Source organism: Chiloscyllium punctatum, chromosome 26 (genome assembly GCF_047496795.1).
Source record: "Chiloscyllium punctatum isolate Juve2018m chromosome 26, sChiPun1.3, whole genome shotgun sequence".
In the NCBI taxonomy this organism is placed as follows: Eukaryota; Metazoa; Chordata; class Chondrichthyes; order Orectolobiformes; family Hemiscylliidae; genus Chiloscyllium; species Chiloscyllium punctatum.
This window is the reverse complement of record NC_092764.1, coordinates 48,645,655-48,662,983: the sequence shown is the minus strand read 5'-3', so window position 1 is coordinate 48,662,983 and position 17,329 is coordinate 48,645,655. Positions and strand designations below refer to the sequence as shown.

Genomic DNA, 17,329 nt, shown 5'->3' with positions numbered 1-17,329 from the left:
TTTCGACAGTATCTTCAAATGCGTGACCACTTTCATCGACAAGGACAGGAGCAGAAGATACATAGGATCACCAACACCTGTAAGCTCCTCGCTCCCTCGCCCCCACCCCACCAGACTACTCACCATCCTGACTGAGAAATAACACTGCTGTCTCTTCATTGTTACTGGGTCAAAATCTTGGAATGCCCTCCCAAAGGGTATTGCGGATCAACCTCCAGCACATGGATTGCAACAGTAAAGACAGCAGCTCACTATCACATTTTCCAGGGCAACTGTTTGTCATTTTTATAAATGACCTGGAGGAGGGGCTAGAAGGTTGGGTAAACAAGTTTGCGGATGATACGAAAGTCGGTGGAGTTGTTGACAGTGAGGAAGGATGTGTCAGGTTACAGCGGGATATAGATAAGCTGCAGAGCTGGGCAGAAAGGTGGCAAATGGAGTTCAATGTGGGTAAGTGTGAGGTGATTCACTTTGGTATGAGTAACAAAAAGATGGGGTACTGGGCTAATGGTCGGATACTTGGTAGTATGGATGAGCAGAGGGATCTTGGTGTCCATGTACACAGATCTCTGAAAGTTGCCACCCAGTTAAATAGTGCGGTGAAGAAGGCATATGGCGTACTGGCTTTTATTGGTAGAGGAATTGAGTTCCGGAGTCCTGAGGTCATGTTGCAGTTGTATAAGACTCTGGTGCAGCCGCATCTGGAGTATTGTGTGCAGTTTTGGTCACCATACTATAGGAAGGATGTGGAGGCACTGGAACGGGTGCAGAGGAGGTTTACCAGGATATTGCCTGGTATGATAGGAAGATCGTATGAGGAAAGGATGAGGCACTTGGGGCTGTTTTCATTGGAGAAAAGAAGGTTTAGGGGTGACTTGATAGTGGTGTACAAGATGATTAGGGGTTTAGATAGGGTTGACCATGAGAACCTTTTTCCACGTATGGAGTCAGCTATTACAAGGGGGCATAGCTTTAAACTAAGGGGTGGTAGGTATAGGACAGATGTTAGGGGTAGATTCTTTACTCAGCGAGTCGTGAGTTCATGGAATGCCCTGCTCTTTATGGGCATTTAAACGGGCATTGGATAGGCATATGGAGGATAGTGGGCTAGTGTAGGTTAGGTGGGCTTGGATTGGCGCAACATCGAGGGCCAAAGGGCCTGTACTGCGTGGTATTGTTCTATGTTCTATAACTATGGATGGGCAATAAATGCCGGCCAGCCAGCAATAATCCCACAACACACCCACCTTTTTTTTTGTAAGTCCACATGTGTGGCTCTAGAAGCTTGCACATGCTCTATCAATAGGTTTGCCTGGTGTCAGCAGATATTGCCATCAATAATAGACTCCAAGGCTCTGGAGATCAGAAACGTGGATGCAGCCTCAGTGCTCGGGTAAAGCAGAGCTGTTTCCTGAAAATTTGGTAGCACATTTCTCATTTTGTTGTAGCACATGTGTTGAAAAACCACTACAGACTGCATGTGCAGAGTTGAGCCCTACATTACTACACTGTAAATAGCTTCTTTGCTCCAGAAAACAGTACATAATCCAGACAGCCCGCCACATTCAAAAGTACATAGTTTTTGGGCTTAGATACAATTAGGGTTTTTTTAATGCGATCTACAGCCTGCCATTATTATATATTCCTCTCAGTTGCCTTTTTCTATGTTAGGAGTCTTTATCATAACAGGGAGCAAGCAAAAGAAGTCATTATGACTTCCACCAATGCTGTACCGTGAACAACTGGCAGGTGGTGTACTGGGGCAAGAAGTTTCCAACAGTTTTCCCACTTGTGAGCTGGAATATTGTACCAGCCAAACGCAATCACAAAGAGTAGATCAATTGGAAGAACATTGAAGGATAGAATTCAAACTGCCTCTGAAACGTGCTGCTATTCTTATGTCAATTATTTGGCTCAGTAAAAATACAAACAACCACTGAATCCAAAATTGATGTCTAAAAAGAAAAATCAGTGACCCTTTAAGTAAACACTGCAAGTCATTTAGACACCTTCTACTTGGGCAAAGTTCCAAGTATAGAATGCAAATTTAGTGAAATAACTCAAATCTATGCAGATTTTTAAAAACTACATTGGTCATTACATACCATCATAAGGGAATATTTCCTCTATTTGTTACTTTCAGTGAAAATGATGAGCGCTTTACACATGTACTTACACATTTTGTTAAAAAGAAAATTTTCCCAACATAGCAAACATTTAATGCATCCGTGATGATTAAAATTCAGTGCTGTTTAAGCTGGCTAAACGTGTTTAAGGCTGCTACAAAATCGTAAACACATCAATTTATATTTTTCAACTCAATTTTTTTCTCAGGAGACCATTACAGGTAGACAGTACAACTAAACAACCTGTCATTTTTGCTTGCACAGTTACAGCAAAAACGAGATTGAGAAGAAGGCAAAATTGATGCCAGCTGTTCAGTAAATCTTTGAAATAGGACTGTACACAATGACGATTTTCTAATATACCCCTAAATTAGCAGAACAAAGGCCCTAAGAACTAGACATAAATAAATAACAAATGTGCTTTATTTCTGCATTAATATTGCAGATCAGTTTAAATACAAGTCAAGATATTAACCTTGCACCCATCAGCATTCTAATATATTGCACAATACATGCATTTATACAGAAGCTAAACAGAATCTATTTTTAAATAAAGTGATTAATCTTACAGCATAATTAATAATTTTTATTTACCATTTTTTTATTTGCCAACAAGCATAAACAATGGCTTTATTCATAGAACCACGCACTAGCTAATTATACTACTGTACCAATTTTGAAATATGCTAAGGATACCACAACTACCCACTGCACCTTTCCAGGAATTTGAACAGCTTCACGTTTAATACAGCAATAAGATTTATCTTAGCATGTCCGTTTCTCACCCATAAATGAGCTGCTGACTACAGCAAAGTAAATTGCCACCAGGCATTCCCAAACAGATTTTCAGGCCAATGCCAGTGTGCTCCACTGGATAATATTTCTGCACATGCTTCATCAGCCTAACAGCAGCACTGCAGCACTGGTAGGCACAGACAATCAAACAGCTCCTCTGAAACATTGTGAGCAAATGCCACCTTTAGGCCTAAGCTAACAAATAACAAGGCTAAAGAAAGCTCTAATAGCTAAGATGGCGGTGCATTGCAACTCAGTCACCAACCAGTAGAAAAGAAGGTTATGCAATCCCATTAGCCTTTAGTCCAAACCCCTCCTCCCACTTATCCAGTCTTTCACTTACCCTTCCTCTAGACCTCCGCACAGTAGCCATTTTGTCATTCAACAAAGGCTAGCCCTCCGCTTTTTCACCTCCAGCTCTGCTCGTGAGGAAGGTATTCAATGATAACTGCTAAATGGCCTATTTGGTGTGCTGCATTAAAGATACACATTTCTCTTCACAAAAACACATCACGATTTTTATCAGCATTTATCCTCCTTGTTAATCAATACTGCCACACATTATCACTGCACATCCAGAAAAGGTACTATGACACAAGATTCTGTTTGTATGCAAGAACTGCTGAATGTCTAATTAAATAGATGTTTGCAAATCTCGTCTCCAATAAAGCTAAGTAAAATTATGCACCAAAGCATGAAAATGCATCAGCATGAATAGAAATGTCGTTCAATAACAGCAGAAATTGCTCACTTGGTCCAGCAGATGGTGCTGCCTATTGTCACTCTGCTGGGTTTTAATGTTACTTGCTCACCATCCCCCAGGACTCTTTGTATCTGCACCTCCTGTTCCTTTTTATCGTAATGGCCAAATCTTTTTCTGTAAGCACGTGTCTGTTTTAATTTTTATAATGACGATAAGGAAATTTTATAATGAGACAAATTATACTTTGAAGAATACAAGATCTTAATAAAGCTGATCCACAGAACAGGGAAACAAAATTAATAGTAATCCTTTCTTTGTTCTTCTCACTAAATTTAAATGGGGTCAAAACAGACAACAAAATAACAGAAATTCTCATTTCACGTACATGAAATATACTGTACTTAAGTGCTAGATTTTTAAAAAATGTATGCTTTTCTGACAACGTAATCATTATTATATTTTTAGTGTAATAAGGTGCTGTTTAACATTTTAACTTTATTTAACAACTTCAAATACAAAGTTTTGTTCATAGCTTATCTTATTGAATACCAACCCTATCATTATTATGACAAACCATAATAATATCACAATGTTTAATGTCATTTTAAAACAGTTACCGCTAATTTAAGTAAACTCAATGACAGTTTAGAGAATTACAAAGGACAGACAGGTTACACTTGTGTCTTAGTTTTCAAATCTGTTAAGGTGCAACTTACTTTCAGTATTTAGATTACATAAACCAGAATTGTTAGAAGTCTCCAGTTATGAACTACACAGCAGAAAGGTATCAAGTTCAATGTCCAGTCTGCAACAAGTTGACCACTACAATTGGCCAGAATAGGATTTGAAAGAAGGGGAAGAAGAAAATTCAACTTTCACTGTCCAGAGATACTCTAATTGCAAATTAGTGTGTATAAACAAAGGAAGGATTTTGATGGATGACCTCTAGCACTCAGTGTCAACATTAACCCCCAAATTATGGTCACAAGCAGGAGGCAAATAGCAGATTGCAAATCACATGCACGGAAATGTATCTTAGCATGATGGGTGGCATCTCCTGGAGGGAGGCAGTGTGCAGAAAGCAATCTTTAGGATTTCACTCGACAGACCAACAGCTAACATAGTTTACAACATGAAGCCACATGAACGCATCTTTTTAAGAAATAGCTTTCTAATCTCATAACAGATGGCACCTTAAGTGACCGACAAAAGCTATGGTCCAAAAAACATTAATCACAAAAAGTGAGGAATCCTTCAAATTTGACATTTGGAGGATTTTTAAAAAAAATGTGAGTTTTAGTGCAATGATCAAGTTGTAAGCAACTCAGTAAAATGTGAATCATTTCGCTCAAAATCAGGAGACTAGGATTGGTTCATGCTGTCTTCACTGAAAGCCTCAGACATTAGGACCCTGTCGATTAAACTTTTACCAAAACAAACACATTTAAACAATTAATTAATGTATCTCCTCTCCTTTTGGCAGACTTTATACTATGCAAACTAAAAGCAAAATGTACCAGATGCTGATGATCAAAAATAAAAACAAAGTGCTGGAAAAGCTCAGTAGGTCTGACAGCATCTGTGGAAAGAGAAACAGAGTTAACATATCAGGTCAAATTTGGCTTTTTTTTGGTACTGATTTCTTACTCAAAATATACTAGAATACAGACTGTCCAAGAACCTGTTGAGTTCCTCAAGCCCTTTTCTTTTATTACCTTGCCAGCTAAGTCTATTAAATAAAATTTATTCAAAATCCGAATATAGGAGTAGGCACAGGCCATTCATGCCCCCAGCCTGTTCCACCATTCCAGATCACGGCTGACCATGTATCTCAATACTATATTCCCACATTATCCCCATACCCCTTAATGTCATAATTAACTAGAAATCTACTAATGTGTCTGGAGTAGGTAATTCAAAAGACCCACCATTCCCAGTGAGGACATTCCTCCTCATCTCAGTCCTAAATGGCTTACCCTTTATCATGAGGCAATGACCACTAGTTATAGACCACACAGCCAGGAGAGAGATCCTTTCTGCAGCTTCTTTGGGTAGCCCTTAAGAAGGTTAAAAGTTTCTGGGATCACTTTACAAACTCAAAAGAATATAGGCCCAATCTCTCTAATCTTGCTTCATAGCGCAGTCCTATCATCCCAGCAATCAGTCTGGTGAACCTCAATGACAAGGATCCTTCCTTACGCAAGGGGACCAGAACTATATTCCAGTATTTTTAAAATAAAACTGAAGCAACAATTTTTTACACCTGTACTCAAATCTTCTTCTAATAAGGGTTAATTTTTTTTTCCCAAGCCAAATGGTTTTCTGCATTTTCATGCTAACTTTGGTGACTCATGGGCAAAGACAGCTAGGTCACTTTGGAGGAATGGTGAGCAGACCGACAAAAGTATGTTAAAGGTTGAGTGCAAGATGAAGACACAGTGTGCGAATGTGAGAGAGTACACAAGCGAGAGACAGAGCATACAAGAGGTGACTGAGCAAGAGAGAGAGGGCAAGCAACAAAAATCGACAATATGCTGCTTAGATTTTAAGAGATATTTCTACAACTGGAGGTACGTTCAGAGCCAAGTACACAGGCACTGAAAAATCAGGGATATGTGAGGTGTCATAATTGGAGTTTTGTAGGACTAGAAGTTGTCACAGAAACAGGGAGAGGAACGGACATGCAGCAATTAAAAATGATCATATCTATTGTCTAAGGTGAGCTGCTGTCAGATCATTCATATAAAAAAGTAAACATGATGTTCGGGATGGTTGACGAAACAGATGAATAGAACCTAAAGGGAGGCAATGGCCTAGTGAATCACTGAACTGCTAATCAAGAGACTGGGAGAAAGTGAGGACTCCATTTCCAGAAAGGGCAGAGTTGGATGAGTGGGCTAGTATGCAGCTTATTTTATGAATGAATAGTCTTTGTCATTAGCAGCAAAGTATCATTTAAAGGGCATTGATTATCGATTATTTTTCAGGATAGATATCCAACAAGTGAATTTGCTGCCAGCAACCTTTGTCACAGAAGGAGTTTGTAATCATTCGTGTGATGAGGACATCACTGGTTAGGCCAGCATTTATTGCGCATCTCTAGTTGCCCAGTTAGAGTCAACCACATTGCTGTGGATTTGGAGACACATTTAAGTCAAAACAAGCAAGGATGGATGCAGAAGAATCCATACTCTGGGTATAAACCCTTCATCAGGACTGTTGGGTGGTGGTGTTGGTTTTGGGCGGTGGGGGGGGGGAGTAGAGAAGGATGGGGAGATAAATAGGAAGGTGGGGGTGGGGAAGGTGGCTGGGAAAGCAATCAGTTAATGCAGGTGGATGGTGACTATGATAGGTTGGTGGGGAGGGTGGAGCAGATAGGTGGGAAGGAAGATGGACAGATGGAACATGAAGGGCTTTTGCCCGAAACGTCGATTTCGCTGCTCCTTGGATGCTGCCTGAACTGCTGTGCTCTTCCAGCACCACTAATCCAGAGAATCAAGAGGGCAGAGCCAAGTTGGAGAATTGGATCTAGGATGGGGGATTTTGAAAGTAGTGGTGAAGTTGACTTTGATGCCGTGTGGTTGAAGTGTCCCAAGGTGGAAGATGAGGCATTCTTCCTCCAATCAAGGGCCTCCTCCACTGCAAAATCCAAGCCACCAGGTGACTGGAGGAAGAACACCTCATTTTCCGCCTTGGGAGCCCTTCAACTACGCAACATATAGTTGATTTCATTAGTTTCCAAATCCACAACACCTCATACCAGATCCAACTCTCCAACTTAGCACTGCCCTCTTGACCTGTCCACCTTCCATCCTCCTTCCCATGTATCTGCTCCACCCTCTGACCTATCACAATACCCCACACCTGCATCCATCTATTGCCTTCCCAGCTCCCTTCCCTCCAACCCTCATCCTCCTACTTATCTCTCAGTCCCCGTCTCCGCTCCCCCCACATTCCTGATGAAGGGCTTGTGCCTGAAATGTCGTCTCTACTACTCTTTGGATGCTGCTTGATCTGCTGTGCTTTTCTAGCACCGCACGTTTTGGCTATTAATCCAGAGACCCAAATAATGATCGAATCCCACTATGACTGATGACAAAATTTGAATTCAATAAAAATCTGGAACTAAGAGTCTAATGATGACCATGAATCCATTATCAATTGTCAGAAAAACTCATCTGTTTCCTTCAGGGAAGGAACTTACAATCCTTACTTGTTTTGGTTAAATGTGTCTCCAGATCTACAGCAATATGGTTGACTCTTAACTGGGCAATTAGAGATGGGCAATTAATGCTGGCCTAGCCAGTGATGTCCTCATCACACAAAATGATTACAAAATGCTTCTGTGACAAAGGTTACAGGCAGCAAATTCACTTGTTTGATATCTATCCTGAAAAAAAACAATGGTTACATTTGAAACCAAATACTGAGTAGTTATTGTTTTGAATTTCAGCTTTTGAAGTAAAAGCAATTCCAAAGATTAGTCACATATGAATTGGGATGAGAAGGAAGCTTTAATCAATTAAAAGAAAATTCCCAAAATTATATTTAAATGAACATTTTTTGGAATATTAGAGAAATCCTCCCACTGCAAACATAACATTTTTATCCAGTGTATAGATGGTAGTTCCTACTTGGATACAAAGAACCATTTTCGTAATTGCTTGAGGTCAATCTAAATGTAGATGTATATTTAATGCTTTTGATGTGATGTGGACCTCAAAATTGCTAAAAGTACCCATTCTCTCAGCCAATCTTTAATGTACTGACAGTTCACACTCCCATTGGTCCATATGGATTGGCAAGTTTTGTTAATCACTACACTTTTACAACTTTGTTAAATTAGTACATATTTTGGTGGATCAAGGACCACCTGGACTTATACATCAAAACGTTAATTTAAAGTCATATTATATGTAACAATTTTTACTGAATACATATTCAGAGTTTGGAAGTGCAAACATCAAATAATCAAAGTCTCAATTCATATACTGCACAAAAAAACCCAATGAATAACTGAAAAATCTAATCACCATCTTACACAGTGAAATCCTTTAAAAAACGCTATTTTAATTGTATCAATATCTTTGCAATATAATAAGTTGTGACTTGCTATTCTTTATATTTTGGGGTTGAGAGAGGTGTGTCAGAACAAGCAGTTCAGAATTCATATATTTGTCTCACGTGTATAACTCTCCTTGAGTGGCATGCAATCATATGTGCATACATAAAACATACATGCACGAACAGTACATCAAGACTGCACTAACACAGGACCATGACCACTGTAGGAAATTGCCTGCAAGATATCAAAGATGATGTTCTCATTTATTGGTTTACTCAACTGGATGGAACCAATTTTCAGCCAGCTATTTCCCAGGAGGAGAAAAGTGCAATAGCAAAGGAAAATTTTACAAAAGTTCAAGTCCTCTCATGCTGCTTGCATTTGTCCTAGCAGCTAGTTAGAATCAGCAGAATCTCCCTCAAACTACATTTTGCAAAAGAAAATTTCATGCTTGGCCATTGAAATGCTAAGTTTATTGGGAGAATTGTGGACACAAATATTCCATGATGTACGACAAATATACTTCTCCTTGATTGAATTCTATCAGTCCCTCAGATGATCGACCTCAAATGCAGCACCATGAAAAGGAACATAAGAACAGAGGCGCCCAATTCCTCCATTCAATTAGATTATGGCTAGTCTGCACCTCAACTCAATTCACTTTCATTCCATGTCCCATGTGGCCCTCACCTAACAAAACAAAAGATCTTAGTACTGAAAGTTCCATGTGTCTTCAGCATCCACAATCATTTGTGGAAAGACTTAAAACCATGAATGCACATTCAAGTTCCAAACTGCTGTGACCTGTGTGTGGGGAATAAAAAGTTTCCTGAATTTCACGCTAAGTGGTTTAGCCTTAACATCAAGATTATTGTTGCAATTATGAAGTTTAAGATTATCATGTTTTGTGACAGGTTATTTTGTTTAGAGTAAAGCGAAAGGAGCCATGTACAATGTTCTGAAGAATGTCTGACAGTAAGCCGAGGTGATTTGATCGTTAGAGGTTAAAAGTGTCCTAGATTGTTTCTTCTGCCCAGTAAACAAAGAATTTACATCTGAAATCAATGGTAACAGCATGTGCACCAACAATAGATAAACTAAGAGCATTACTGCAGGAAGAAGTGGTGTAGTAGTAATGTCAATACACTAGCAATTTAGAGTGCACAAATGACGTTTGGGGACACAACTTTGAATTCTCCTATGTGAGATAGTGAAATTTGCATAGAGTCAATACCGAAGAAAAATACTGAGATGCATTACTGTGTAAACAATTCTCCGACTTCAAGCGTCAATGTATGTTGGCTGGAATGAATGAGCTGAATAAGTTACTCTGGTTCAATAATTTCAGCAACCTGCCACAACTTAATACTTCAGTTTTCAGATTCCACTTGTGCATAGATTCCTGAAAACAGAACCTCAAAAGAAAAGAAACAATGTGATGGCAGGAAATGCATTTATTTGAGCAAAAGTGAAAGAAAATCAGTTAAAAATGAACAAACCCCCAAATTAACAATTTAAGATTAAAGGCCACCTGAAAGAACAGATATAAATGGATATAAACTAGTTTCTTGCTTGAAATTTTCATACTTCATAGGGATAAAATTCATCATACTCAACAGGCAATAAAAAGAGAAATACTTGAGAGCAGTCATTTCAAGCTTAGAAAATATTACAATTTCTAGTATGCAAATAAGTCAAAATCCTAATGATCAAAATAGCACAAAAACCCTTCAAACCTAAAGGCAAATGGAATTTTGACCTTTATTGACAGGGTTTTGGAGTTTAAATACGGTAAGGTTTGTTTCAACTGATAGGGTGTTGGTGTGGTCGCACCTGGAGTCCTGTGCACAGTTTACATCACTCTATTTAATGAAGAATGTACTGGCACTGGAAGCAGTTCAACCAAGTGTCATTGGATTGATTCTTGGAATGAAGGGGCTGACTTATCAAGAATGGCTAAATAGGTTAGGCAATTTATTCATTCATGTTTAGAAAAGTGAGGGGTGATCTTAAATGAAAGATACAAGATTCTGAAGGGGCTTGACTGAATAGTTGTTGAGAATATGACTCCACTAGAAAGGAAAATCTCAAACTAGCGGACATAGTGATAGAATAAAGGGACATATTTAAAACTGAGATGCAAAGAAATTTATTTTCCCAGAGAAAACGTAGTTCATTCAGTCCATTAAACTGCTTCACCATTCAAAATGAGATCATGGCTGATTTGACAATCCTCAATTCCACTTTCTTGTCTTCCCCGCAGAACCCTGAACTCCCTTAAAAATTAAACATACTTAATGATCCAGCCTCAAGAGCTCCCTTTTGTAAATAATTCCACAGATTCAGAACCCTCAGAAGAAATTCCACTTCAGGAGCTGAGTGGTCCCGGCTGAATACAAACTGGGCATCACTGGGCAGGTTATTGCGGAACAGGTGCTGCTTGATATAACTGTTGATGACATCTTCCATCACTTTACTGATGAAGAGCAGACTGATGGGATGATAATTGGTTGGGTTGGATTTGTCCTTGTTGTGCACATGACATACCTGGACAATTTTCCACATTATCGAATCTTGTTGAACGATGGGGCAGCCTTGAGTGACTGAATAGTCAACTCCTATTTCTTATGTTACAACTTAGCTCGTACACATGTCATCATTACGTCAAGGGAATGCTGAAGATTTTTAGTTTCTTCAACACAACTTATGGAAATTGATGGCAGGAGAACATGTTGAAATGAAGGGGTTTAATTGGTCCAGTAATCTCCTTTAGTAAAAGATACCAAATCTAATTTATGCAGCAGTTTTGTTCTTGGGTAGGAGGAAACTTGGAGAATGAGATAATTGAATGGACTACTGAACTTTACAGATCAGTCAAAGATTAGAAAGAAATTAAACAAAAACATGTGAAACAATCATACTGCTTTCTAATGCTCCTTTTCCAGTAGCATAATCAATAGAGTAGGAATGCCAATTTGCATGACAGTCAATTGATCAGATACCTCAATTGTGGAACTGACCTGCACTCCATCCATAGAAGTTAAATCACAAAACAGGCCACCCACCCAATATGTCCGTGCTGTGTTGACTTCCAAACTGATCAATGGTTCTGATAACATTTATTTGCTCCAATGTCATAGTCAATTAGCTCCTTTCTTTTCATCCACCTGTCTAATCTAATCATGAATATAGTGTGAAAGTGAATAGGATTTCTTCAGGGACTTCAGAAATCCTACTTTATCCAATTTGAATGAATAATCTGGATTCAGAAACCCAATGCAAGTTGATGCACTCGCAGTCAATACCAACATTCATGTTGTGTGCCTGTGTGCACACTGGCGGTGGAAGGCATTGAAAAGGGGGAGTTCAGAATGGAAAGCAACCAGACAGTAAGCTAGATAAAATCTAAGTCTGAAGATCAATACAACATTTAGCACTTGAGTCAGTCACATTTCTGAAATTGAACTACCCAGTGTAACTTTTTTTTTGTTTGTGAACAGTTGAACAATCATCCTGAAAATTAATGAAGTATGTATCTCTAATCCTTTGCTTGAACATACTTTAAAAGCAAACAGTTAAAATGCAAATTATCTCTGTACATGGCAGCACATCGTTTCAGTTCCTCCAGCAAATTAAAAGCAGGTGTTAGTTTCAGTACACTATTAATTACAGACCAATCAGGGAGCTACTTTCAAAGATTTAGAAACTTGAAGCCATTTGCTGCCCTTTCGCTACAGTGTGATACAACTAACTCCACATAAGTCAATTTACATGGTACTTTCAGACATTTATTTGAAGCTGTATCTGGCATCTATAACCAACTAAGAAGCATATTATTAAGTACAGTGTACTGAGAACAGTTTAGGAAGCTTTCATGCTAGTAGTACATACAAGTGAAAATACAACCAGCAGCAGGAATAAGCCAGTCGGCGCACTGAACTTGCGCTGTCATTGAAAGAAAATCACATTCGCCCTGATTTGTGTTCTCAGCTCTATTTGCTTCCACCCCAGAAAAACTTTGACTCCCTCGTTAGTCAAGAATTTATTGACCTTTGCTTTAAAAAATATTCATGACTCTGCCTCCACCAATTTCTGGGGAAAAGCATTCCAAAGACCCACTACCCTCAGAGAAAGAATTTGTCCTCATACGTAATAGTTTATTAGTTAGTCGGCGTAACCACTATAGACAATGTATAGCAAAATACAAAGTGTATTTTAAAACTGTTCAAGTTATGCCAGCTCTCAAATTTCCATAGAAACTTATTTTTACGTTAAAGAATTCTATAATCTCAAAAGGTACAAATCAAAATCTTTTCTTTTAAAATATTTTTCCTATCTCCTTCCTTAAATATCACATGCATGATAAGATGGCAAGATCACCTGACAGTGAAGACAAGAATGAGCTACAGGAACTGTTGCTCTGAAAGTATCTCTCTTTATGCTTCCAGCTGCAGTTTTCTATCCACCAACATGGAGTAGGACATCAATGTACATCACAAACTTCCCTCTCCACATGATTTCATCATCCTTCAACACCTTCTTCGCCCATCCCAAACCAATATCAAATCCACATTTCTCCCAGTTTTCTGAAGGGTAGTGATTCAATGCACAGAAAAGCTTCACAGATACTGCTGACTCTCAATTAAACCTGACAGTTTGTAATAGAAAGACTACTTGGTTTTTTTTGGACTATGGACAGAAAACAAGAACAATGCACATGGCTTTAAAAACACATTAAAATGCCTCCAAGAACAGGCAGAACCATGTACATGTACTCAATGTTGCAAAGAAAACAGAGGCCCGAACGTGCTTAGATCAAATTAGACCTGATGGATGCTCAAATAGATTAACTACCATTAGACTCCATTCATCCCAGATTCCAAAGTTGGAAGGTTTACCATGTTTTCAAAACAACACTCACAGCAACTAATGCAAAGCAAAAAGAATTTCTGTACATTTTTATCAAGTCCCTTCAACCAGCCAATCAGATGGATTTGTGCAAAACTTGCAACTTTCCAAAAAATACCATTTTTAAAAATTCATTCATGAACATGCCTAGCCCAGCACTTATTGGCCACTCACAATTGCTCAGGACATTATTGAGCTACCATCATGAACTGTGTGTGATGTAGGAACAGTCAGAGTGCTATTAAAAGGTAATTATAGGATTTTGATCCAACAACAGAAAAGGAATGTGATACACTTCCAAGGCAGGGTGGCACGTGATGAGGAGGGAATTTGTTGCGAGACAGTATTCGTACGTACATGCTGTCTTTGTCCTTTTCAGTGGCACAAGTTATGATTCTGCAATGAGCTGCTGAAGGAGCATTAGACAGTTGTGGCAGCACCACTTGCAGATAATACATACTGTGCAGTGGTGCGGGCAATGAATGTTCTTGTGGATGGGGTGCCAATCAAGTGAGCTTTGTTGTCCTGGATGATGTCGAGCTTCTTGAGTGTTGACGGAAATACACTCGTACAGGGAGGTTGAAAGTATTCCATCATGGTGCTGAGGAGTCAAGAGGAGAATTACTCACCTTAGAATTCCTAGCCTCTGGCCTGCTCTTTTAACAACTATATTTATATGGCTGGTCCGGATCATTTCTGGTCAATGGTCATTCCTAGATTTTGATACTGGAGGACTCAGCAATTGCAGTGTAACTGAAAGTTAAGGAGACATGGATTGATTCTCTCTTGTTAGAGGCAGTTATTATCTCGTTCTTGCATGACACAAATGTCACTTGCCACTTATTAGAGCAAGCCTGGATGTTGTACAGGCCTTGCTACACTCTGACATGGATCGTTTCATTATTCGAGGAATTACAAATGGTGTCAAACATTATGTAACCATCAAACATCCCCAATAATGACCTTATGAAGTAGTAAAAGTAACTTATAAAGCAGATGGAGATGAGAGGGCTTACAATACCCAGATGAACTCCTGCAATGATGTCTGGATTAGAGTGATGCTGGACAAGCACAGCATCTGAGGAGCAGAAAAATGGACGTTTCGGACAAAAGCCCTTTGCCCCATGCCCGAGACAATGGCCCACCAGTTACCACACCCATCTTCCTTTGTTCTATGACTCCACCAGCACAGATTCCTCCTCCACTCCCGAACCCAATTCCAGTTTTGTTCAGTTTGGACATATTCAAATCAATAAAATGCTGCCATGCTGTCAAGGGCAGTCACTCTCACTTTACTTCTGGCATTCAGCTCTTTTGTCTATTGTCTATACTGGATGTAATCATACCCTCAGAGTGAATAATACTGCACTTAATAATTTCCAGAGGAATGAAAAAAGTCAAACAATCTTGTATGATTATAATTTTTCTTCTATAAAAGAGACAAACTTAGAATAAAATTAGCTTTGCAGTCTCTACACCCTGTAAGCACTTTTCAATCTCTCCTTAAATTACAGAAAGTCTAGTCTCCCATGGTAAATTGATTTCCTCATTCCTATTTTCAATTTCATTTTTAAAAAATCAGCTGTTGACCGTTCTAAAGGAATGAACAGAACATCGGGTTATGTGTGAAGATTAGAAAACCTCAAGCCCATGGTATAGAATTGAGCTCCACATAGTAAAAGGTTAAGAGCAACAAAAGCAAAGGAAACATTTGCTGAATAATTTGTAAATTTACATAATTGGGCACAGAAATGGCAAATGAAATTTAATTGATAAATGCAATGTAAGTTATTTTGAAAAAAAGTATGAAAATATCTTCTACTTAAAAAGAACTCAAATCAATTGAAGTGAGCCAACAGGTGAAGTAGAAAGGGCCTGTGAGTGATATGCCACTTTCAACATCTGGAAAGACAATGGAATAATGTAATTCTAAAAGCAAAAAAGATTGAAGCTTCTGCAGAATATTGATCATCAGCAGAATTCAATTCTATTCAAACACTTGCCCATCCACATGCCACTCCACATTTTTACCCAGTCTCGTAAGCTTGGCTTCTCCAGAAATGTCAAGTGAACTTCAACTGAAGTGATTTGGTATAGTGCTGGAGCATTGGGATTGGAATTAGAGGAAAATAGTTTATTGCACAGAGTTTTGGATGGTCTCAACTTTACAACAGATTAAATATGGAACCAGCCAGAAGTTCGCTAGAAAGGTAAAGTCTAAACAGTTTCAGCAGCAGGTAAACTAAGTTCAGGTGAAGTTATCCATCAAGGGGTGATGTCATGGAGTTGGAAATATGCAGTCACAGCCATGGTCTGAATAGGAGGTAAGAAACTCATCTCAGAATCAAATGTGATGCTAATATTGCAATCAGATTAGCTGTTTGAGATTGTTGCCGGGAGCAGGTAGTGTGGGAACAGAGTTGGCAGCTAACTGAAAGCAATGGCACCAGTCTTCTCAGTATTCAACTGGAAGAAGTATATGTATATCCAATGCTCAAAACCATAACATTAAATTAATAGTCGCAAACACATTCAGATTATAATTTCAAAATAAACCACTCTGGTAGTGCAAGAAAGGTGGCATTTTAAATAGGTGTAATGTTAAAATGCAAAGAAAGAATATTCTTTGGTCATAGAGGTATTGTGCACAGATTGAAAGAATAGTGGTGACACCAAGCTCACATGAACATAAATTGGGATCATTATGCTTGCATGGTTGGACCAATTTTACAAAGTAGGACAAGTAGGAAATTTATATGGAATGAAAGAGAAAGACCAAAGCAGACATGAATAGATGCGAGAAAAACAAACCACAGTAAATGTTTTGTTTAAATTAGCACAAGTACTATAATAACTATAGTCAGGTTCAAATCATACATGTTTGAGTTTAAAGGTAAATAAATTGGAACAAAGGTCATAAGAAGAAACCAAGGTGCAGGCTAGTAGGAAAAATTCAAAGGACTCAAAGAATGACAGCAGCATGAGAAACAGTAATTAGAGTAGGAAGACACTTATACGGAGTATAAATACTGGCACAGGCTTAACTTGTCTACTGGAGATTTTCTGAAATGTATTACTTTGAATTATCTTCTCCAAGGAGAAATCATGTTTACATCTTGGCTAACAATTCTATTAGGTGCAGCATAGGAGTTCCTTTTTGGTGGCAAAATAAACTTTAGGGCTCCCCTGGTGCGCCTATTTACCTTTTCCATGCCCCTCATAATTTTGTAAACCTCCAAAAGGTCACCCCTCAGCTTCCGACACTCCAGGGAAAAATACCCCAGCCTGTTCAGTCTCTCCCTGTAGCTCAGATTGTCTAATCCTGGCATCATCCTTGTAGATCTTTTCTGAACCCTTTCAAGTTTCACAACATCTTTCCGATAGGAAGGAGACCAGAATTACACGCAATATTCCAACAGTGGCCTAACCAATGTCCTGTACAGCTGCAACATGACCTCCCAACTCCTGTACTCAGTACGCTGACCAATAAAAGAAAGCATACCAAATGCCTTCTTCACTATCCTATCTACCTGTGACTCCACTTTCAAGGAGCTATGAACCTGCACTCCAAGGTCTCTTTGTTCAGCAACACTCCCTAGGACCTTATCATTAAGTGTGTAGGTCCTGCTAAGATTTGCTTTCCCAAAATGCAGCACCTCACATTTATCTAAATTAAACTCCATCTGCCACTTCTCAGCCCATTGGCCCATCTGGTCCAGATCCTGTTGTAAT

At 38.9% G+C, this 17,329-nt stretch overlaps 1 protein-coding gene across 11 annotated transcripts in view; it reads right to left on the bottom strand.

Annotated features, from left to right (window-relative positions):
* Nucleotides 1-17,329, bottom strand: part of chd9 (chromodomain helicase DNA binding protein 9) — a 257,884-nt gene that overhangs the window by 135,379 nt on the left and 105,176 nt on the right. The window contains exon 1 of one of the 11 annotated variants that reach the window (XM_072547357.1): nt 3,265-3,563. The exons of 8 other annotated variants lie outside the window; for them this stretch is intronic. In XM_072547357.1, coding sequence (XP_072403458.1) covers nt 3,265-3,294 — 30 coding nt within the window. In that variant the 5' untranslated portion in view covers nt 3,295-3,563. Of the gene's footprint in view, nt 1-2,911; nt 3,156-3,264; nt 3,564-17,329 lie in introns of those variants that run through there. 2 more of the 11 variants (XM_072547360.1, XM_072547359.1) reach the window with 2 other exon arrangements.